Raw genomic sequence first — 24,362 nt, forward strand, 5'->3', positions numbered from 1 at the left:
ATATATTTTCACCAGGTAAAAAGAGTGTTAAGGTTGCCAACTTCAGTGCTTAGTATTTAAGAGATTTTAGTTACCTCTGTAGTGACTGGCAATAAAAATAAATAATCTTAAAAAGGCTATAGTAAGTATCTTGGCAAGAAAACATTTTTAAACTTCCTTAAAATGTTTCATAAAATTTCTTGGTTTTTTTTAAGTACCCATTTTTGAACCTGCATTTTGCACAATTAGTAGTCGTAAACTTGTGTTGGGAGCTTTCTACAATGGCTTACCTATACGCCTTTGCAGGTATTATTTAGATTTGGTCAATGCTGATTTCCATTTCTTTTGATTTTGCTAAAATGTAGAAAAATAGTTTTATAAGTTTACGAAAGTAAGTTTAATTAAAGACAACCGAGAAGCCAAGCAGATAAAGCAATTGAATGAAAATGGCAGGGAACAGCAGCCCGAACGCATGGAACTTGGGCATAAATGCCCCAATGGGCCATTTGCCGTGTGGCAATGGTTATGGCGAGAATAAAACCCAGCCAGTGCAAATAATATTGTGGCCAACTCCCGGGCTCAAACAAGTTCCGGCTGGTGGCCAATGGCAGGACGAACTTTGGCCAGTAAACAGCATTAAGTAACCTCACGCACAGCGGCTTGACGCGTGTGTGAGTGTTATTGTGGCAACTGCCCTTGGTGTCCTTGTCGTCGAAGTGTAATTGCCCTGGATGACTTGCCCCCTGCTTGCTTCTGTTGCCCAACTGGCATTGACAAGCTCCATAATGGCCATCGACCGCAACATCTGGTTTATGTTGCCAGCTTGCTGGAGTTACAGCAACTTTGCTTCCTCGCATCGATTTCCAGGTACACACCGCCCCTATCGAGCAGCCTAATTGAATATCCTTGGCATCCTGGCTGCACTACGTCCCCAAACTCCGAACTACAGTCGGAAATAGCTAAGAAGACTTTTCTTGAAAAAATGTAGTTTCAGATTTGGCAAACGCGTTGTGTATTTTAACACTCCACTTAAAACTATAATAAATAGTTGTTAGCTTTGTTAAAATAATATCACATTTACAATTGTTGTTTCGTGCACTTACGATATTATAGTGGAAGATTTAAAAAAATTAATTTAATTAATTTAATTTAAATTAAAATCGGTTGGGGTAAATAGACTTCCCCTATTTTAATATTGACTTTATAAAACTGGTTTCATTTTTTTAAGTAATACAAGAAATGCTAACAATATTTAAACAAATTTTATAATATGACTGCAATTTATTTAAAGTCTATTTAAATGCTTAAACATTTTTTCAGAATTACTTTTAAAACGATTGTTGGTTGTTTGCGAAGTAAAACTGTAATTGGCATGGGTCTGCAGAAGGCTGTTCTCCATATTTTCGAAAGCATAAGTTGCTTATCGCAGACGCCCATTGATATGCGCATGTGGAAATCCCTGGGATACGGCTGCCAAACCCTTATCACTTGGACGCACAGTCGCCAGACGGATGGTGGCTGGGGAAACTCCGGAAAATGGCTTGAAAACTGCTCTGCATGCATATCCTGTGGCCCCTTCTCCGGCCAACTGCATCTACTTAGCATAATTTGTTGCCTCTTTCGTGTCTTCGTTTACTGAGTTTTGGAGTCGTGGATCTTGGGGGTCGGGGCGGTTCTGCCTGTCAAGGACCCAAGTTGCACTGCCATTTTGTCTAGACAAAGACAATGTCTGCATACAAAGATTATGTTTTGATGGGGCATTAAGCAGATAGTCAATTTGTTTTAAGTTTTTCGAATTCCGATGGTATTACAAATTATTCAATTATAAAATATTATCTCAATATTTAAAATACCAAACTCTAATTTGCCCCTATTATAAATATCAAAGGTTCATTGATACAAAACATGCGCCAACTTTTAAATATGCTCTCGCTTTACAGCACTGTTAACATTAAATTTATTTTGCGTACTGTAGGCAACTCTACTTAACAGCTGTTTGCTGTTTGTGTGAAAATTAAGTTTTCAGCTGAAATTAAATTAACTTCTAAAAAAAACGTTAACGTTATATATTGAAAAACATCGAGGTTGGCTATTGTGTGGCTATTGGAGCTCCTGGGAACCTACACCTATAAGGTTACACGTTAACATCAAAAAATCACAGCTTGTCAGCCATGGTAAGCTATCGCCCATCACCGGTTGCTTTCAAACTGTAATGCATGTGTTTACCTTCCAGTTGGAATTGAATGACTTCAAAACTGTAAGCCCCGATGATTTGACCGCTGCTTTGGGTTTTCAAATTTACAAAGACTTAAAAAATGGTATATATAAATATATTTCCCTTTTCAAATCAATAATAGAGATGCATTTTTCAGAAGAACAAGCCGCAGACTTTCAACCAAACTATGATCATAATCTTAAAGTGTTTTATTTAATAGAAAAAGATAAAGCTTATGTACCCGTTCTTCACACAAAGGAAATATACTTTAGAAGTCTTCAAGCTTTGCAAGAAAAACTTGAAAATATGTGAGTTTTAAGAATCACCAAAATCAAATTTCGATATCTAACTAAGTTTATTTCCAAACAGCAACATATTTTTGGCAATTGTTGATAATACAGCAAACATTTTGTATTATCAAATAGGCGCAGGACTTTGCGAAAAGCCAGTCAATAAAAACTCGGATTAAGTAATAGTGATAGATACATTTATTCAAAATCATATAAATATAAATTACGGTCACAACTTGAAGCTAAACAAAGTGACTGGACACGGACCAATCCAAGTTGACAGATTTAAAATTAAATCGACAATAATAACCCCAAGTTGTGGGCATAATCATAATAAAATGACAACAGAAGATCTGTATGGTTTATACTCGTGTCGATTCGCATGAGGGGTGCACAATCGTTATCATAATCGTAATTATCAATAATTATCTTCACATAATGATAGCTTAAAGTAAGTTTCAATAATCGATTATTACAAGCTTAAATAAAACTAAAAAATTACATTAAAAATAGCATAGATTAGCATTAAGATTACAACAATCCGATTGTATGCCGTCAGCCAACCGGAGCTTCGAATCTCAAAACTAAACCCGTTAAGCGGTATTTTGTTTTCGATCCTCGCATCTGTATCTGGTTTAAAGCGTACCGCGCATACAAAACAAATCATTTACAATCAATCAATCTAACGTCGAATAAAAATGCTCAAAGCAATACAGTTTCTCGTATAATAGGTATAATAATAATAAATAACAAATGTTTGCGTGTGTGTATGTGACGTAAAAAATATGTTAAAATTATAACACAACTCGGGCAATGGGCTGGGGAGTTGATAAAATCCGCAAGGCAATTTACAGATCTTACATGTTAAAACTGTAAATATTTTAATTTTCTCTCACTTTACTAGATGTATATGTGGTATAGTAGATGAGCTCGTTTAGCAAGACTATTCCTGGGATGTGCATGCAATATATGTATAAAATATATCATTTGTTCTTGTATGTCGATTATGAAAATATGTTGCAATGATTGCTTTGGGGTGTAAACATGCTTCTGATCTATACAAAATATTTAGATCCGGTCTTACAAAAAACTGTCCAAAACTACAACTTTGCTTTTAAGGCTTTCCTAGGGTTTGTCAGACTATTCAATGCGTTCGCGTATTAGGAAAAGGAAACGGCTCTGTTTGCTGTACAATGTTACGATAATGTGGGACTTGAATTTGGCTGGATTGATGATTGACAAATGCGCTCGCTTGCTTTGCCACAAAGTGGACAACTAGGTAATTTGGTTTATATTGGTCTTTCGGCCAGTGAGCAACACTCAAAAGTACTCTCATTAATAGATCTATTCTCTATATAGGTATAGATTATAAATATATATGTCCTGTATCTGCATCATCATGATGCCTTCTACTATAAATATTGAACTCACATCGACTTAACCAAGTAGAATTACTCGAAACCAACGTCGCACACAAGTAAAAGCAAAAGGCAAAGGCTATAACGATCGGGCTAGGCCCATTGGTGATCCCTTGAACTAACCACAAGTGCCTAACACCATTCCGCCGTGTATGAAAAGTCCTGGAAGAGCACCTGCTCGTCCTCGGACAGGTGGCGTGGCTCCTTTGGCGGCGTTAGCTGCGCCTTCTCCGACGTGAACTCCTCGTCAAAGTTGGAGACATCCTCCAGGTGGTTCTGTTAAGTGGTTATAAGCAATGTTAGCATATACAATCGTGGTTTAAGCTCCACATTTCTACGTACAATGGTGGGCACGAATGGTGGTTTGACCTTTCGCAGGAGCAGATCATCCCACACAATCGACCGGAAGAATGCCTGCTTCTTAACATCCTCCGCGTCGCGTTCCGAGGATCCCAGACGTCTCTCTGGATTCTTGCGCAGTAGCTGCAAGTTAATATTATATATTATTCTCTTTTCAAGTAGATAGCTTTCCAAGCCATTAACTTACCCTACGCATCACGGCTATGGCCTCGAGTGAAAGGAAACGCGGATAGCGCACCTCATCGTTGACAATTGAATCGAAAACTTCTTCCTCATCGTCGCCAGGGAATGGGGACTGTAAAATAAAGATTCCGTTTAGAATTAAGCTATTCAAGTTAGGCTTTTTCGACTCACCTCTCCGACCAACATCTCGAAAATCAACACACCCAGACCCCACCAGTCCACAGCTCGTGTATACGAAGTTTCCGTGAGCACTTCGGGTGCCAGGAACTCGGGCGTGCCACAGAAAGTGCCCGTGCGGTCGCCGAAACCCATGCCCTCCTTGCACAGGCCAAAGTCCGCGATCTTCACATAGCCATCTGTGTCCAACAGCAGGTTGTCCAGCTTGAGGTCGCGGTAGATGATCTTGTTCTCGTGCAGATACTGCAGACCCAGTACCACACAGGCGGCATAGAAAACGGCTCTCGGCTCGAGGAACACGTCCGTGTGGATGTGCATCATCAAATCTCCGCCGGCGGCGTACTCCATCACAAAGCATACGTGTTGCTATAAAGGTTAAAGATGATGATGATTTAGATTCCATGATTCCATAGACTTTCAGTTTGCACTACTCACCTCAGTTTGGAAGCACGAATACAAGTTGACTAAGAAGGGATGGCGCATGGCGTTGGCCACCTCGAAGATGCGCTTCTCGCTGAGCAACGACTCCACCTCGTCGCGGGCAATGATGTCGCCCTTTTTCAGCGCCTTGATGGCGTAGTACTGGTTGTTGCTCCGCAATTGCGACAGGATCACCTTGCCAAAGTGTCCGCGACCCAGGACGCTCAGCAAACGGAAGTTGTCCATCGACAGCATTCCGGCATTTGGAGGCTGCTTTCCAGCTCTGCCGGACTCCAGTCCTCCGGACTCTCGATACTGCAGGCCACGGGCCACATTTCTGCCACGTTGCTGCTGCTGCTGGTGCTGCTGTTGCTGATTGGAGTTGCTGTTGGTGGAGGAGCTGGGTGAGTAAACTGAAGCCGCTGCCGCCGCCTTGGCCACATTCAGCTCATACTGGTTGGCATAGATGGGCTGCTGCTGCTGCTGCGCTGGCTGCTTCTCCTGCCTTTGAGCGGGCTGCGGGAATTGCGGGAATTGCGGAGCACCGGCGGCCGAGCTATTTCCGTAGATGGTCGGAGTGGGTGGCTCCTGGATGATGGGCGAAGACTGCTGCCCATACTGCTGCTGCTGGCCGCTGCCCACGTATAGCTTGCCCATTTGTGGTATAACCTAAGGCATACAAGAACGCAAACGTTAATTTTTGTTAAGGGCTGGTAATTTGAAAAACAACTATTAGTGGCTACAACTTGAGAGCTTGGCAAATACGGTTATTACTTCCTGCGTCTGCGTTACCTGCTGGACTGGGTCTTCTGTTTCTAACTTTTCAACCGTCTCGAGGAGAATACTTTCGACACAAGCTTCGGATACATTTTTGCCAGACTGCACTTCGGCCACCGGCTTTATCTCCGGCTGTGAATCCGGCTCGGCCACCTCCTCGATCAGGCAACTGGTCGTCCGGCTGGCATTGATCGGTTCGAGGGTAATATGTACAAGACTAATACGGGCCTGCAAGAGGATGTATCTTCATAGTTTGATTGATTGAACGGGGCGATTTGATTGAACCCAAAGGAAGACACATACAGCAGGTGCTACAGGATTGGATGCGCAGGGACACAGTAACAGTTGATTGATGGTTCGCGAGGGGGACAAATCAAGGTAATGGAGGAGCTGATTATGAGTGTGGTGGTGGTGCTGCTGTTGTTGCTGTTGGAGTTGGACCGCAAACATCTGCCTCAAGACTTGACCGAGCGCATGGAAAGTTGGCACAAACATGACGTTCCTACATTTCGATCGATACCGATTCGCTACGATGCGATACTCGGGCTAGATGGCTAAAACCGCGCCGGCCAACTGAAGGCGAACAAGTGCCAAAGTCATGACCAGAGGCCAAGCATTTGCGTCGTTGTTTTGGGTCTAAAAATTACCAACCAAAAGGAAAATGTGACAACAGCGCACATAACGATGAGCACAAATGTGTGTGTAGCTTGGACACATAGATACAAAGGTAAGCGAACACAGGGACAAATATATTTTAGATGAAAATGGAAATGTGGAACGTTGACGTTGCAACGTGAGGGGGCGGAAAATCGCGAGGTGGGTGTGGGTGACAAAAATTAAAACATTTCCCGAGCATTGGCACGTGAAGTGGCGCACTTTCGGGTGCCCCCTCTTCTCAACCCCGTTCCCCTAGCATATCATATATTCTCATTTCTTTCCTCTGATCTTTTCGTTGTCATTCGCCAGAAAGCACTTCTATTTAAAAATTTTAAAATTGTCACTTTTAGCTTTTATTTCATTTCTCATTCTGATCGAGTTTCTATATTTGCCAAATCAAAGCGGTATATTAAAGCTCTCAAGTTGCTTAGAATATAAGAAAGGATTAAAAACTAATTCTACATTCAACTAAGCTGTGCAGTTTACATTTATGCCAATATCTATATTGTATAACATTTTAAATACTCAAGAAATTTTGTTTTCGAAAACAACGAATTTTAAATGGATTTGCAATCTACTAATGCCATTATCTACATCAAACTAAGCTGAGTGTGTTTGCAAATTGAACAATTTTAATAAATAGGTTTGAATATTTTAAACACTGTTAGAAACATTCAAAGCTCAACTACTTTCAGTTAGTTTTACTACGATTATGTTAGTTTTTTGGGTGCTTGTGAATGCGTTTTGATTACAGTGCGTATGTGTGTGTTTATGAATTAAATGTTTATACACAATTTTTGTGGCTTCTTTCGAAAGGAGTGTTTTGACCAAGCCAAACCAGAAACACACACACAGACATTTAAAGGAAGAAACAATTAACCCAACTCGTGTCAAAAACAAAACAAAACAAAACAAATAATGTAAGAAAATTCAAAAAGAAAATAGGGTTAGTGAAAAAAAATTAGAAAAGAAAACAAGTGAAAATCGGAGAACAGAGATTAAACCGGAAACCAAACCAAGGAAATGAAAAACCTCCTAACCTCCACACAGAAACGATCGCCAGCACTGGAGCTGTGGCTGGAGTGCAGCCGGCTGCCCAGGTTATCGTTGCTGCCCCGGTACAGGTACTCGTCATCGTCCTCGGGATACTCGACCAGTGGCGACGGTGGCACCGATCGGTCCTCCTCCCGGCCGCCCAGCAGCACCACAGGCGGCAGGATCAGGACCGGACGGTGCAGCTGCTGTTCCACAGCGGACGGTGGCTCGGGATTCGTCGGTTTCTGGGCGGGATGTGGATACTGCTGCTGCTGCTGCTGCTGCTGCAACTGAAATTGGTTGTGGTTTGGGCTTGGGCTTTGGCTTTGGCATTGGATTGGCATGATCTGATTGCTGGCAAGCGGTGGCAACGGCGGCGGCGCTGTTGGATGGGCAAAGCTGGGGAGCGGCGGCTGCTGTTCCTCTGGCTCTCTCTGTTTCTCGCACAGATCCAGGATCGCCTGGCGCTGCGCCTCCTGGAACTGCTGCAGACGCAGCTGCTCCTGGCGCTGGCGCTGCTGCAGCGCCTGCTGCTCGGTCTGCTGCTGTTGCAGCAGCAGATTCTGCAGCGCACCCGGATCCAGCGACATGTGCTGCTCCTTCAGCAGGCGACGCAGCGTGGTGGGACGCGAGTCCAGGTCCGACAGGAAATCGAATTCGTGCAGGGCATCCTGCAGCTGTCGGCGATTAACGAAATCATGACGATACGGAAACGGAAACCGAGACGGCCACACAAACACACAGGGACATAGAGATAGAGAGAGTAGAATGACGCCGGGCCACATAAAGCGCGTTGCAAAATATCATAGATAGACAGATGAAGAAAGACATGGTAAAAAGGGTAATCAAGTCCAAAGGAAAGAAAGTAGTTTTCTCGAGGAGACGAAATAGAGAAAAGCGAAGGAAAATGACGTTCATGGTATGAATGCGGTGAAAATCGAAGGCATCGGGGACGTAGAAAAAGCTTAAGCGTCAACTAATTTCCGTAATTTAAAAGCAAGGCTAGCAAATAACGTTGCCGTGTAATTCCATCAGTCCTTTTTCGTCCTTTTTATACATTATATCTTAAGCCTGAGAGGTTTTTAGAACTGCTAGTTTATATAAATTCTTTAAAGAACATATACGTTCTTTTATTTTAATTTTTTTAAGTATTTTTTGAGCTTAATTAAAAATGTTCTATGCTACTTCAAGTGTTTTATCCAAATTTTTACATATATATGTTTTCAAATAAAAAAGACTTTTTGTAACAGCTTAAATCTAAGAATGAAGATTGAGACTAAAAAATAGACTTTAGACGAACAAAGCTAAGAAAATCCATTATTAAGCCTTCAAATTATTTAAACTTTTTCTGTCAGTTTTTGCGATCGATGATGATTCTGTATGGAGTTCGGATGCCGTTCCAAATGTACAAATTAGAGCGATATATAATACAAAACCAGCACCAAATGCCCAAATGTGATGACTGTACAGTTTGAGTGTGTGTGGCAGTGTGTGTGTGTGTGTGTGTGCATGTGTGGATGGGTGGGTAAATAGATACATGAGAGAGTGGGCAGAGGAGCAGGTGGCAGGCACAACGATCAAACCAGCTACGGGTACACATCTAAGTAAATACGCAGATCTTTATACAGGGTCATATACTGACTATTAAACTGCACACGGATCTCTGGATAAAACAAATGCACGACTTACCTCCTGATCCAGGATCGGCGTGGTGGATGAGGACTTGAGAACGGGTGGTGGCGGTGGCGCCGTTGTGGGTGCTGCAGTGCGACCGCCTTGGATCACCTGTCCTTTACCGGCTCCCGGCATCTGTAAGCTGAGCGTGTTGGGCCTTCCAGCTGCTCCGGTGGCCACGGGTGGCGAATCTGGGGGCAGGACACTGATGCCCTGCATATGCATGGAAAGGGGACGCATTCCACTCAGACCAGTGGCTGCTGGATCGGGATATTCACCCGGTGTCTCCACATGTTCGTGCATGCCCGCATCGGGATCGAACTCCAGGTTCTGGGCCTGTTCTCCTGGCGTATATGGTTCCGGTTCGACGAGTGCATCCGAAGAGGGAGTCCTCGAAATCGGCGACTCCGAGTCCCGGGAACCACTGACCACCATTGGAGAGGCACCGGTTATCGATGATCCCGATCCGACCGATCCCATGTGCACATGATTCGGAGCATTTCGCTTGAGCAGACGACCCCAGGTGGCCACATTGATGTTCATCTGCTTGGCCCGCGATATGTTCTTCGCCTGCTGCCTGTTGAAGATCATGCGCTGGCGCCGCAGCTTTGGCTTCTGCGAAATCATGGGGTTCAAGAACTTGACCTCCGCAAAGAGCAGACCCTGCGGCTCCAGCTGCAGGGCCATGCCATGACGCACATCGTCGATGAACTCCTCCAGACGCAGCACCTTCACCGCACACAAAGATCGCCAGTCGCGCCAGTACACTCCAATTTCCAGCTCACGCGAGCGGTCTAGATCGATGGAGAAGCGCTGATCCCAGGCCTGCTGCGAGCATGGCTTCCACGATGTCTGGCCCACGGTGATGTTGTCCAGCTTAATGGCCGCCATGATCTCGATGGAGGTCTCATCCTTCACCGAATAGCTCTTTGAACTGCTGCGCGAGGTGACGCCCTTGACGAAGCTCCTCAAGTCCCCGGGGCTGGAGTTGTTGTCCTTGTCCCTTCGTGATCTGCCGGGCACATCTTCCAGTAGATCTTGGCAGCCTAGTAGACGAACCTCCAGTTTTCCGGTGACGCTGGCGCAGCGTCCCAGCGAGGACACCGACTGGTAGGGCTTTCCACCCAGTAGACCTCCCTGTCCGGTCTGCAGTGACGTGTAGGTGACTGGAGCTGGCGATGTCGATTGCTGGACGATCTGCAGCTCCGTTTTTAATACCTGAGCGGCGGGCGAATCGACGGGCAGCTCCTGGCGACGCAGCTCCAAGGAGTAACGCAAGAGATCTAGTTTTCGCGACGATTCCGACAAACGTCCATGGGCCTGGTTTAAACATAAAAACATATTAATATCTTGGAGTCTACACACTATAAACAAAATGCCCCCAAAACCTTTACAAAAAAAATCCACGTAGACATACATAAAATTCAAATTTTCCTTTAAAACATCTACAAAAAATTCACTTAAATTATGTTCATAAATGTAAGCAAACCCTCACATACATTGTCTTTAATATTTGTCCCTTTCTTTTTATATACTTGGGGAATTAAATAATCATTTCTTTGTGATTCACTTTTTCAAGACTATTTAAAAATAGAATTTTATAAATAAATCACAAAATATAGGCTTTTTGAGAAAAACCAAAACCAATCAATCTATTAGATTTTAAACCGTTTTGACAAGATATTAAATCTAAATTTACTTAAACTATATTCATAAGTTACCTTAACCACCGAAATAAAAGATAATTTTCTAACTAAAACTATTGATTTACTTTATTACAACTTTAAATTGATTCAGCGCACAATTTGTGTTTTGTGTGAGGAACATTCGCTTACATGGCTTACAACTAATCGAAAGAAAGATGGTTTTTGGGTTCGGGATTGGGGTTTGGGTTAATTGGGTTTGGGTTAATTGGGAGTATGACAATCTCAAAAGCAATGTGTTAAATGCAAGACTTAGACGAAGAAAAATAATAATAAATCCAAAAGGGTTCAATAATGTTTATTTTACTGCGGGCGCCTGATCAAGGGCTTCTCGCCCAGTGAGAAGGCTCTACCGCGAAGTTGAAACCTTTCGGCCAGCCAACGTTGGCAGCTTTCACATTGGCAATTCGGATTCTTGGTGGGACCCACATGATGGCCGGGCTTTCTCATGGCCACCACATTGCCAAAGCGCCGAGCCTTCTCCAAATGCTCGTGGGTGTAACCGGAAACGGATGTGGAAGCTTCACTTGCAAGGCTTGGGCTGTCGCGTGAAATTTCAAAACGCCGTACTGGTAGCGGCGAAGGCGTCACCGTGGTGCCAAAAGTACTGGCCGAAGTGGTGCTGGGTGGCGCTTCACTGCCGCAGCGCACCACTGTGGTGGCAGCCGACAGTAGCTGCGGGGAACTTCGCTCCGAGGACGGTGATCCGGAGGCCACCTGCACGCTGAGGTTGTCGCGGGCCTCGCTCTTCCAGCGGAAGCTGGGGTGGAGAAGCCGGAACGGATCCGTAGTGGCGGCCGCAGCGGGTTGAACGGGTGCCGTGGCTGGCGGTGTGGGCTGAGCAACACCACCTGGTCCGCCAGTGGGTCCAAAGAACTGCAGAAACCCGGGACGATTACGCGGGAAATGCGAGATCTGCTGCAACTGCGACTGCGGCTGCCGGCCCGGATAGGTATTAAATCCATTGGCATCCGAAAAGCCATCCGATTCCGAGGGGATGGTGTCGCTGCGCTGGAACGAACTGCGTTGCGACTGCACCTCCGTTATTGTCTGCAGGGGATGCGGGGAGGGTGCTCCCGGGTGGGTTGGCATGTGACTCTGGTCCAACGAGTGCTGACGGGACCAAAGTCGCTCCATTTGGCTAATTCGCAGGCGATCGAGCGAGTTCTCATACTCAAAGCTGTCGGACTTGGCCAAACCGAATGATGTTATCGGTGTATCCAGTTCGTCTGTTTCCTTCCAAGACGAGTCCACGCAATCTGTTCCACCCATGACACTGGATATGCTACTGCACGTGGCATCCCTGGGCATCGTAGATCTCGAGGAGTTTGGGTAAGTGCTACTAATCGTCTCATCGCTGGGCTGGCGCATGTATTTCTGGCGCAGATTAGCCAATTTAGCCGCCCGCTGATCGCCAATGTGTTTGCGGAACAGCAGCTGCTTGGACTCGCACACTTCCTCGGCGGTGCTGCATTTTGTAATGGCATGACCCAGATTTAAATCGTCATGTTGTTGGCTTCCTACAGGATTCTTCGCCTGATTTTGAGCCAGACGCCTGGGCATAGCTCCCCCAGAGATTCTTTGATGGCGCAGCAGCATCTGTTCGTTGTCGAGGACGGTTTGCGGGGTGGAATTCGAGTCCAGTTCGTAGCGCTTGCTTCCGGCCAACTCGGAATCGGAGGAGCTAGAGGCCTCCTCGTCCGCTTGCCTCTCATCATCGGCCTCCTCTTCCTCATCACCCTCGGAACCCGTGCAGTAAACATCAATGTGAACAGTGCGCGGTTTCTTCTCCCCCAAGTTGGGTGTTCTAGGCACAGCTCCTTGGTTTAAATTTCCAGCTAGCGGTGGTATCCTTGACATCGAAGCCGACTTAAATGTTGACGAGGGCGTCGTGGGCGTGGGCGAGTAGGTTGGCTGTTGATTGTAATTAGTTAGCAAGTGTAAGAAGAGTTACTAATGATTCGCAACCCACCACATAAGTGTTAGCCTCCTCCGCCTGCCGCTTGCTGGCAAAATTCATCAATGCTTCGGTGGTGGCCCTTCGTTGCTCATAAGCCGGACGTCTTTTGGCTGGCTGCTCCTCCGTGTCGCTCGTTTGCGAAAAGGCATCCCTTAGCTGCTGGGCTCGCACTTTGCTGTGGTACACAAAGGGTTCATTCACAGTCCCGATTCCCGCTTCATGGGGTAGGAAATCGGCCACAGCCGACACCATGATGTTGCAGGTGCTCCGGCAGCGTGTGCCACACACTTGAGCAGTGGCTCCAGGAGGTGGAGGAGGAGGAGGAGCAGCAGCAGAAGGCTTCTGAAGAGCTCTGGATGCATGGGGGCTACCAAAGGCAGAGTCCGCATTGGTGGTGGCCGAGGAGTTGGTGGAACGGAAGCTGGTTCCCGCTGTGGCTGCTGTCTGAAGAGGATTCAATGGTTGTGAGTAATGTTGGGCAGATCCCCAATAACACAACTCACCTTGTCCGCATCCTGCTCGCTTTCGGGTTCCTCGCATGGCGTGCACCACTTGTAGACCACGCGCATGGGATGCACAGCCTCCGGGGCAGCAAACTCCTTTTGCACCGGCTCACCAGCTCGGGCAAAAGTGAGATGTGCTCGCACCGTCCACTCGGCGGTCAATTCATGGGGCAGTGGAACCTGTTGGCCCAGAACAGCCCCCGGAGTGGGCGTGGGCGTGGTCGTGCTCATGACTCCCTACGCACCGTTTTTGCGATCGCAGCTTGAACACATTTCGGCTGTGGTTATGGTGTGGCTCAAGGTGCCATCAATTTATTCACAAAATACACTCACGCACTATATATACTACATATATCTTTATATACGTCACACACGAACTTTATATTCTTGCTAAAAATATCGAGAAAACGCTTTCATGGTTTCTTTTGTCGAACAGAATTCAAATATTTATCATAAACTAACAGTTTAAGTTGAAAATGCTTAAGGAATCCTCTAACAATTAAAAGGTAATTTCATATCAACAAATTGTGGTAACATCTCCACAGGTTGTATAGAATTATTTTATTTTTCTTTTCCTTTGAATTTTGTATTTTAAACAAATTCAAGGAATTCTTTTCATTGTTTATATGACACGGGATCTCCAAACAAAAAGTAGAATTTAACTGTTTTCATTTTTTACATTTTTAATGTATTTTTTCCATTTAAATATTCGTTTTTGGTTAACTCAAACATTCTTCACAGGCAGTTTCAACTATATTAATTTGTTTTTTTGTTTTCACGTATTTTTAGCTTCATTCAGCCAACGCACACACATTTTAAACGCGGGGGCTAAGAGATGGGGTGGAACGAAAACACTTTCGGTTTTTCTTAGCTTTTGTAAAAATTTGTGTTTCTATATTTATGTGATTTTATTTTTAACAAGATTTCTTTTTCGTTACGCTAAAATTGCAAGATGACCCCAAAAGCCAGATCTGGGAAATCGAGAGAAGAACGGACAATCCAAATGGGAAATTACGCAATTGCAGGTGGATAAGCGCTGAAAACCTGCAGCGCACGCTGCGTATGCGTAATGTGAAAGAACTAATGCCAAGCTCAGACATTCGATTCGAGTTATACAGTGTGTGTGCGTGCTTTTCACGAGTTTACTTCGATTATTTCATTATTATTAGCATTATCTCATTACACATTCATAGAGTTTTAAACACAAGCAAACAAAGGAACACGAACGCGACGAAAGACGCGGTAATTAAAAAAAATTATAAAATATCGGGAAACACCAGGCGGCGACGCACGTAGCCAACGGCAATCCAACTCGCACTGAACGTCGGGGAAAAGCTGCTTAAGAAAATTCGCTAGAGAAGCGAACATACAAACAGACACATCAACAAAACCGCGGCTAACAACAAATTTCCCCATATGCTGGCCATAGAACTTTGCGCTCCGCTTCTTATGATGGTCTTATACGTTTCTTGTTTTTGCTCGATCAAACACAGGCACAGACATATAGACGTGTTTATATATCTCATGTTTGTGGGCCAGCGGGCAGCAAAGTTCTAAAAATGTTTAGCAAAACGCTTCCAAATGGACAAAAGGGCAGCGGCAAAAGTTTTGTGTTTATTGTTTAGCCGATCGTATTATAACTTCTGCGATATTTGAATGCACAGCAAAAAAAAAATGTGTCAACTTAATATATTTCATACCCATTTCAACTATAGGTTATAATATATAACTGTTTTAATATTTCATAAGTTTATTATTATTGAATAATATTTCGAATTGATATTGAAAAGGAAAAATCTGTTTTACTAATCAAAATCCCGCAATCTTTCACTAGCTCGTTAAACTATAATTTATTATATGGCTATGAAAGCATGGTTCCTTAAAACTTTCTTGTTTCTGCATCTGACAGATGCAACCGCAACACAGAACAAATAAATATGAGAATGGGGCCTGCAAATAGAATATTTAGGCCATAGCCCGGACAACATATTGTTGTACTAGCTGGTGCGGAAGTTAAGTGTCTGTACGTATACGTTTTATGTTGAGCCCAAGAAAAAGACAAAACCGCATGAGCATCAGTGAAAAGAAAAATCACAAAGGGGAAAAAAAGCGAGCTTGCCACGCGACAGGAAACGCTAAAGTTGGGAAATAGAGAAAAAATGAATATTTTCACTTGCATATATATGTGCACTGGTAATGCATTGTGAAATTCCTATTTTGCGTATATTTTGAGACCACTTTTCTGAACGCGAGCGCTATTAACTGAAAGATTTCAAAATAAACTAAAAAGCGAGTGCCAAAATTATTAGGGCAGGCCCTGAGCACACTTGCCAAATCATTTTTCTCGGACTCAAGTAATGGCGACGTTCCACGTCCATTTAATTAATGAGACGACATTTAGCGTAAAAAAAACTTAAAATTAAAATGAAATTCAGACGATGGGAGATCGTTGAAAAATATTTCAAGCAGCCGCATAATTAGGTTTTCCTTCTTTCCGCTTCGCGTTTCATATGCCGTTGCCTCAAGTCGGACAAAAATCACGTATACGCATGGGTATATCAAATATGAATCATACGACGTGTGGCCATATGGCAGAAGTTATGTACACCTGAGTTCGGCTAAACGGGGGAATACTTGCAGGGTTTTACGTGTGCCTGGCGACCAGCCAGCTCTAATTAATTTTGGGATAAGAATTTCTTAAAAATTACTAGGAGGGTAATTTAATTGTTTGTTTTTTTTAACATTCTGGCATTTGGCAAATATTGACGAAATACTTTTTTTTACAACCTCTATGTTGCAAAAGAAAGTCTTTCTACTTTCTTAGCTACATATGTTTTAACAAAAAAATTAACAATCAAATCTTCCCTGTCTTAATACCTGCCAAGTCCTGGCCTAACATCGGATTTTTTGTATAGATTATCCAGTTAAGTAACCCCAAAAGTGATAAACTTTATGTGAAACTCACCTCTTGCAGCGCCTTTTTGTCTGGTGCCCGATTCGCCGTTTGCAGCGTGCGGATGACATTCTTGGCTCCATCGACGACGGCTGCTTCGATCCGCAGTCGATGGCGCAGTTCCTCGATCCGCTCCTCCAGCGTCGTCTCCAAACTCTGCGGTTGGCTGCTGTTGTTCCCGCCGATCGTCTGACCGTGCTCGTCGATCATCTGCCGCGAGGCCTTCAGTCGATCCGCCTGCTCGCGATTCTGTTTCACCTTGATGATGCGCAGGCGCAAAAACTCAATCTTGGCCTTCGAATCGGCCAGCATCTGATGGGCCTCCGCCAGCAGCTTCTTGTCGCACCCGATGCCCAGCGACTGGATCATGTTTTCCGCCCCGGTCTTCACCTTCATCTCGATCTGCAGCTGCTTCTCCAGCGAGGCGAGCACTTTGTCATTGGCGGAAGCCGGGCCGCCCCCCTCGAGAGCCGTACTTCCGCCGCCCAGTCCGCCAACCGCTCCGCTGACCAAGAAACCGCCATTGGGATCAATGCAGGCAGTAATGGACTCTGCAAGAAATAGGAAACAATATAAATGTAATTATATTTTATATAAATGTTTGTAAAGAGAAAGTTCCGTTAGAAAACTTATTTTACTTTAAATTACTTAAATTACTTATTTTATGTGTCTTTAAAGGGTTAGTTCTTGATTAAAAATACATTTAAAATTTAAGGATTAACTTGATTTACTTGATATTAACCTATTGTATGTGGAAATAATTTCTATTAACAATCAGCATTTTTTTTTATTTGTAAATACAAGCTTTTTATGGCACTGTTGATAGCAAATTCAAAGCCACGTTTTAATGAAGAGTTTGAAATTTCCTCAGGGTTTATTTCACAACTTCCTGAAATGTTGAAAATAGCTTTTACGTTTGGTAAGATAATGTTTTTTCGTCAGATACAAATAGTTTCTATGATAAGCCTCAGCTCAGCTTTAAGCTTAACAGTTTATATCGCTACTTGCAGTTAATTGCTTAACATAAATAATATGAATTTAAACAAAAACAAGAAGGAAAGCAAACTTCGGCAAGCCGAAGTTCATATACCCTTGCAGCTATTGCATTAATTAAATACTTTTGAAAACATTTAAATTATGATTTACTTGAGTATGTGCTAAAAAAAAACATTGAAACTATGATTATTTGCAGCTCAATTATTAGATAGTTATTTTATATATTTTTATTATTTCTATGGGAGCTATATGCTATAGACGTCCGATTTTGATAAAATTTATACCATAATTCTGAAATAATTAAACATTGCTATATGTCGAAGAACTAAACAAAAAATTAAAAAACAGAAAAGTTATAATTTTTTTCATTTATTTTTCCGATTGTTCCTATGGGAGCTATATGCTATAGTCGTCCGATTTTGATGAAATTGAAACCGTAATTCTGAAATATTAAACCATTACTATATCTCGAAGAACTAAACAAAAAATTAAAAAACAGCAAAGTTATAATTTTTTTTCATTTATTTTTTCCGATTGTTCCTATGGGAGCTATATGCTATAGTCGTCCGATTTTGATGAAATTTAAACCGTAAATCGGAAATATTTTACCATTACTATATGTCGAAGAACTAAACAAAAAATTAAAAAACAGCAAAGTTATAATTTTTTTTCATTTATTTTTCCGATTGTTCCTATGGGAGCTATATGCTATAGTCGTCCGATCCGGCTCGTTCCGACTTATATACTACCTGCAATAGAAAGACAACTTTTGGGAAAGTTTCATGCAGATAGCTTTAAAACTGAGAGACTAGTTTGCATATAAACGGACGGACAGACGGACAGACGGACAGACGGACAGACGGACATGGCTAGATCGACTCTCCTAGTGATGCTGATCAAGAATATATATACTTTATAGGGTCGGAAACGTCTCCTTCACTGCGTTGCAAACTTCTGACTGAAATTATAATACCCTCTGCAAGGGTATAAAAAAACCATAAAAAAAAAAAAAATAAATAAATCGTCTGCAATGTTTTTTTAATTTCCTTGGTTTCTTTTGTTTGCTTTTCTATAGACTAACTAAAAACACATTCGTATGCTTAGATGTATATGCACCATCTATCTATTCAAAGAGAATCGGCATTTGTGCAGCATTCTTTGACAGCTGCCAAACATGTCAATCGCTTGACATATGGAAAGTCGACTTTGGCGCCACACAAAAGCAGCAGTGGATGGTTCTTCTGGGTCAAATAAATGCTTCTGTTGGGGAATTGGCCAAACACGGAAGCAGATAAATAGAATGCCAGAACGCTGTCTCCGTTCGAAAATGTAAACAAACCGTACCAGTTGTGTCAATAGCTCACATAAAGCGAAGAAAAGAAAATGAGGAAAAAATTCGGTTTGTCACCGAGTCTATCACAAAGTGTTTTGTTAAAGATACGAGGGCATATGTATAAAGTATAAAGCGATAATCAGATCTTTCACACCCAACATAATGCTTTTTGTCACCATGGAACATTAAGTGATGGGCCAAGAAAAGTGTGGTAAAAGCAGGTGCGTGACAAAGACTCGTTAAAGAGGGACTTAACCATTCCCAAAACCGTGAACAATTTCGGCATTCGTGTCCATTTAATGTTACTCTTTTCGGGTACTTTCATTTTTAAGTTTTTTATTTGTTTTGGTAAGTTATTTCTTTGTCATTGAATGAATGTTATGTTTAAAATTAGAGATAAGCCTTGGTTAAGTTATTTAAACTCAAATTTAAACAGACCAGCTTTGATTAATTTGATTAATTCATCACTTTACGGCTTATCAAATTACAATTTGTAACAAGCATGAAATTGAATTAAATAACAAACTTCACCACATGACCTTAAGTTTATCTTCCAGCCGAAAAAGGTATTTCAACTTCAACGCACTACCCAAAGTTTTCTTTGTATTTTGTTTTGGTTGAAGCTTCGTTAGTGGTCCCGCCCCCTTGGCACGCCCTTTTTTTTATTGGGAATACACTTGTCTCGTTACAATTGCCCACAAAACTTGTTGCATGAAAATATGCCCAACTTTTGCTCTCGTATAATTGAAACAGTTTATGATTGGCTTTTCGAAAGTTTGGCTGTTAATGGATTTTCGAAACGAACCGCGAATTACCTAATCTTCAAGAGAATTTGATATGGACTTACCTTGTCCGTTGCTATTCACGGCGGTGTTGGCCGATGTCAGAAGGATTTGGCTCTCGAGCTCCTGCAACTCCGACTTGAGCTCGGCCAGTTTGCTTTTGCTCTTCTTGACAAGAACGGCCACATCGCTGAGGGACCGACGATCCTTGGCCACCTCGCGGAGCTTCTCGGCGCCCTCCTTGATCTTCAGCTCTTTGCGAATCTCGCGCCGAATGGCCTCCTTAATCTCCTCCAGCCGTATGGACATACAGCTCTCGGGCAGATTCTCTGTGAAACCATATTTGTGACTGAGTTCGTACAGAACGGGATGCTTTATGTATTCGCCCTGTGAATAAAAGATCAAGATATCAATTTTGACTTAGTCATTTCTTTAAAAGTAATTACAAGAAGATTGGTTTTAAAAAGATTTTTTTTAATCAATTCGTTGAGAGTATTCTGGCAACGAATGTGATAATAGCACTTATTTATATTTTCAACATTATATAATAATAAATAAATAAAATTCCTAGTCTTTTCCAAATGGATTCGGGATCGTTAAGCAAAAGGAGATTTTACATCTTGTAAATAAATTAATTCCATCTTATGAAATATATTTACAGGAGCCAATTGAGTTGATTTGTTATTATTCAAAGAGCATAGATTATACAAATAAAACATTTTGATTATTCATTTAACAGCTCAATATTTTATTCCTAAGTAGCTTTTATCTTCTGCGAGACATAAAAACTTTCTAAACTTGTTTTTTTTTATATAAAATAGTTTTTGTGTATCGTTTTGCCAACTCACTTCTCCAGATAATTCATAGTTTGAACCATTAACCGAATCGGTGTAGAATATTGCACCATCAACACTCCCAGCATCTTCATCGAAATAATATTCATCTTCCGGACCAAAGACATTTGTGACCAGACGATTCCACAGACCACTGTTCGATCGTCGTGCAGTCGAGTGTTTACTGTATCGTCGGGGCAGGGAGTGGCACTTCCTGCCACCAATCCCGCTCTCCAAAGTGGATAAAGAGGAGGAATCTTCGCGATCCCGCTGGCTGTTTGGATTGATCATGCTGCGGATTCTCTTCACCAGTCGGGACATTATTCACTCGGATTTCTCGTTAAGTCGTCGGGTTTATTACCTCACTTTGGTCATTTTACAGCCGTTTTGTGCGCTGACAAGTTCACGGTAATTAGCTGGAACAGTCTGACCCACAAAAAAAAAAAAAATATACACACTTTTATTCACACGGCTCCAACTGCCGTTTATCAAGAAAATGTTTTTTCCTACCTCCCCGGTTCTTCTGTTTCTTTTTTTTAAGTTGAACAAGTTTCTTTGGCTTTCTCATTAAACGGTTCTCGATTGCTTCTATCTGATAACCATTCATTGCATTGCCGCTCTTGCCCGGGAAAAGTCGACAAAGGTGTCACTTGAAACAAGCGAACAACCCGACGATAATTGCTATGCAAATTGGAATTCTAGTCGTTCAATTTCAATTGAATGCCATCGTCTATGCTACACTTTCTCAACGAATTTAAAGCTCAGAACATTGTTAGCTGAGTTGTTTGATAGGCGAAAGTTTTCTCAAATGGAATGCCAATCGTAAGAAGTTAACATCAATTAAAAGCTATTATATGCAGAAAATATAAGTAACAACTTAGATATAGACATTGTTTTACTCAATAAAGTTAGGAGTTCGACTGCTGTTTTTGAACTGAAGAGTATTCTCTTAACGAAAGTTGAAGACTTATGGTCCACCATAAAAAATTGGGAAATACATGATTTATAAATAAGAATAAATATATACGAATCTAAAACGGAATTACAAAGTTCAAGTTCATTCTTATCTGTCAGAAACATAAGAACTTATTTTTATGTACATAAAAACAACAAATTTAATTGTTTTAGTGTTCCTCACTTATATTTCCAGCAAAAATTCGGTATTTAAGGGCGAACAGTTTGTACATATTTACACAATCAAAAAAAAGTTACCCAGTTGTGCTGTCGATTGAATAAGTTTATTTTCAATTCTTGTTGAAATCTACGGTCTGCAAAACATATGCATATATGTATGCCCAAACAAAGTGGCAAGTGCAGAGAGGTACAGAGTAAACACATTTCAATAAACAATTGTTTATTGGAAACTCATTGTAAATATTTTTAAAACGGAACCAACAAAATTATGGTGAGCTTGGGTGGGAATTTGTTCATTAAGGAATGTCGCGAATGGGATTAAAGTTATCTAAGCTTTTACCAATACAGTCTATTGATTATTTAGCTTTTGAAAACTATTGACGCGAAGAACCCTAATGGAAAACTTTTAAAACAAATTATATCAATTAGTTTTTTTAATTTTTCTATCGATTTTCGTGAAATTTAAGGACTTTAGACCCTGAAACTTTTCCGTTTTTCAACACATGTTATAATTTTAGTTCATTCAACTTTTGTCAATATTTTGTATTGATTTTCTTTATTTTATTTAGAAGCTATTGCGCGACCGTGAAACTTTTTAGACATTTTGTAAGGCGCCCTCGTCACTTAATACGGCCCTGAGTTGACAGAAAAATAATAAAAGAGTGCGTAACGTTTTCTTATCAAAGAACCGTCGGAGTAGATAAGTTTGGCAAGAAAATTTGAAATCCAGAACCACTTGTTTACACACAAGGGCATACATTTTGATTCACTATTTTCACACACACACACACACACACACACAAACACACACACACACACACACAATCACTCCTTGTTTCTCGTATATTTTTCTTCACTTAATAAAGGTTGTTAAATTTCCTATTTGAATGACTGGCACTTGAGCGAGATAATTATGTTAATATTTGCAACACTTGTTGAGATTAATAACCAATAACTAGGTGACACAACTGAGTCACCGCTATCGAACTCCGGTGGGAAATCGGAATTAACTACGCCCGTCTATAGCCGAACAGTTACTGAGAACATCCAGCTATAACGAGCGGCTGGACTTGCACCGGTGTGTGTGTGTGTGTGTGTGGTTTTGTTGAGGGGGGAAAATCGAAAAACGAAAAACGAATCGAGACGAACGGCAACCGTTTAGCAGCAACAGGTTCGTTCGCCGTCGATAAGCTCAAACCACGCAACTCAATTCGCTGCGAACGCAACCTCGGATAATGCCAAAACATCGAGTTCCTTTCGGACGGGGGAAGATGGTCCAAATACAAGTATCTTTGATGGGATAACGCGATTTTTAATCAATCCCACTAATTGCCAATTAGCTTAAAACTAAAATCGATGGAGCGTTTCGGAATGAATCGAACCGGCAATTCGAACGAGCGAGTTGTAAGTGCCAAAACTCATCCCACACACTTTTTCACACAACCACCCATCCACCCACCTTTCAACTCGTCTATTTAGACAGACAAATCATCAGGCAAATCCACAAAAACACTGAAGAAAATATATGTGAGAAATTAATGTTCAGAAATAAAAATAGTTTGAATTGGCTTTTTATTGATAAAATGATTTTAAGGTTGGCTAAAAGTTTAATGAGAAAAATCAAAAATTCAGAAGCTTCCCAATTTTAATCGATTTAATTAAAAAAGGTTTATACTCACATTGCAAACATTTACTTAAATTGATTTCGAAAAACAAATTTAGAGATATAATTTAAGGATTTCACAGAATTCATCTTTGTTTAAGTACCTAATAAAGGAAATTAGATATTCTTTTTAGCCAACAGGATTTCTCAGTTAAAAACAGACTTTAATCTTCAGAACTAAGGGACCGCAGCAAGCAAAATAAAATCAAGTTCCTCGAGAGTCGAATTTTTTGAGTGAGCGGCTAATGTCTGGGAAATGTTATTCGCATGTGAAATTTTAGTGGCGCATTCTTAAAAACATCTTGATGTTGATAACCATAATAAAGCCAAATGAGATTGCATAATGTGATTACAGAAAGGCTGAGGAAAATGCAAACCTAGCATAGCGGAGCAAAAAAAAACTGACACAACATACTTGAATAATCAGCATAATATGCGATATAGCGACATGTTCATTATACGCCGGGATTCGGCTGCATCGAAACAAAGGCGATATATAAGCACTAAATGTATAATGACAGCAGCTGTCTGAGAAAGTTGCACAAAAATGCAGCCCAACAAAGGGGAATGGGCAGAGGCGGTGTCAGAAAACTTCAATAAATTGTTAAAAATTTATGAATTTCTTTTTGACGCACGCCACTTGTGTGTGGGCAGAAAATCAGAGTGAGAAGACAAAGAGAAAGGGGCAGAACAAGTGAGAATGTTCAGTCTTTTCGACTTACTTACCAGCTTCTGTGCCTTAATGAGCTAATTAAGCAAGGCTCAACGGAATGTACAAACACATTAGGGCTTTAATTGTTGCAATTAATATAAACTATAGGGAATATTTCCTGTACATTTAGTTGTCATTTTTAGTTACAACAGGAAATACTTGGGAAATAGATGCATGTAGATTTTGGTAGATCAAAAAAAATTTACTCAAATGTTGGAGTTTTATACAAGTTACTTAGTCAAATATGATGTCAGTTCTTTTTCATTTATTGTTAACCCACTTTCATTTAAATATCTTAAAGCTAAAAACATCAAATACCCTCCAATACATACGTGCAGATATCCTTTGAGGCGCGAACGTAAATCCTTAAGAAACACCATATTCATGGTCAATGCCATAATACAGTTTTCTATTATTTTGCTTAGTTTATTTTACACAAATTGCTTTAATTTTGAAATATATACACCGAATGTTACACATTGGCAGTTTATTAGATTTTAATTTCTTTCTTTTCGTTAACTCACTGTAGAAAAATGCGAAATTTTGTATACTCATTTTCCAAAAGAAAAATTGCACAACGCAAAAATCGGTCGCTGCGGGAAAGC

At 41.5% G+C, this 24,362-nt stretch overlaps 3 protein-coding genes across 17 annotated transcripts in view; 1 reads left to right on the forward strand and 2 right to left on the reverse strand.

The window, feature by feature from the left end:
- Positions 1–1,959: 1,959 nt before the first annotated feature.
- On the forward strand, positions 1,960–2,702 carry LOC128255127 (uncharacterized). The gene is made up of 4 exons (XM_052984657.1): positions 1,960–2,153; positions 2,213–2,297; positions 2,352–2,502; positions 2,564–2,702. Exons 1-4 carry the CDS (start codon positions 2,151–2,153, stop codon positions 2,661–2,663), a joined length of 339 nt encoding a protein of 112 aa, XP_052840617.1. The 5' UTR covers positions 1,960–2,150; the 3' UTR covers positions 2,664–2,702.
- The window catches only part of LOC128255124 (serine/threonine-protein kinase N), a 35,021-nt gene continuing 13,323 nt past the window's right edge, over positions 2,665–24,362 (reverse strand). For 2 of the 15 annotated variants that reach the window (XM_052984640.1, XM_052984641.1), the window contains exons 2-12: positions 24,090–24,280; positions 19,481–19,802; positions 16,317–16,855; positions 9,201–10,505; positions 7,517–8,188; positions 5,835–6,047; positions 5,058–5,711; positions 4,617–4,988; positions 4,450–4,557; positions 4,245–4,385; positions 2,665–4,178 (exon numbers count right to left, since the gene is read on the reverse strand). In XM_052984640.1, the coding sequence (XP_052840600.1) occupies positions 4,035–4,178; positions 4,245–4,385; positions 4,450–4,557; positions 4,617–4,988; positions 5,058–5,711; positions 5,835–6,047; positions 7,517–8,188; positions 9,201–10,505; positions 16,317–16,855; positions 19,481–19,802; positions 24,090–24,155 (4,536 nt within the window). In that variant the 5' untranslated portion in view covers positions 24,156–24,280 and the 3' untranslated portion in view covers positions 2,665–4,034. Of the gene's footprint in view, positions 4,179–4,244; positions 4,386–4,449; positions 4,558–4,616; positions 4,989–5,057; positions 5,712–5,834; positions 6,048–6,122; positions 6,489–7,516; positions 8,189–9,200; positions 10,506–16,316; positions 16,856–19,480; positions 19,803–20,263; positions 20,675–22,331; positions 22,421–24,089; positions 24,281–24,362 lie in introns of those variants that run through there. The other 13 variants (XM_052984643.1, XM_052984644.1, XM_052984647.1 and 10 more) reach the window with 12 other exon arrangements.
- On the reverse strand, positions 10,909–14,882 carry LOC128255125 (uncharacterized). The gene is made up of 4 exons (XM_052984655.1): positions 14,535–14,882; positions 13,352–13,741; positions 12,861–13,292; positions 10,909–12,802 (listed from the first exon to the last, which is right to left on the reverse strand). Exons 2-4 carry the CDS (start codon positions 13,580–13,582, stop codon positions 11,192–11,194), a joined length of 2,274 nt encoding a protein of 757 aa, XP_052840615.1. The 5' UTR covers positions 13,583–13,741; positions 14,535–14,882; the 3' UTR covers positions 10,909–11,191.

Source organism: Drosophila gunungcola (assembly GCF_025200985.1).
Source record: "Drosophila gunungcola strain Sukarami chromosome 2R unlocalized genomic scaffold, Dgunungcola_SK_2 000006F, whole genome shotgun sequence".
In the NCBI taxonomy this organism is placed as follows: Eukaryota; Metazoa; Arthropoda; class Insecta; order Diptera; family Drosophilidae; genus Drosophila; species Drosophila gunungcola.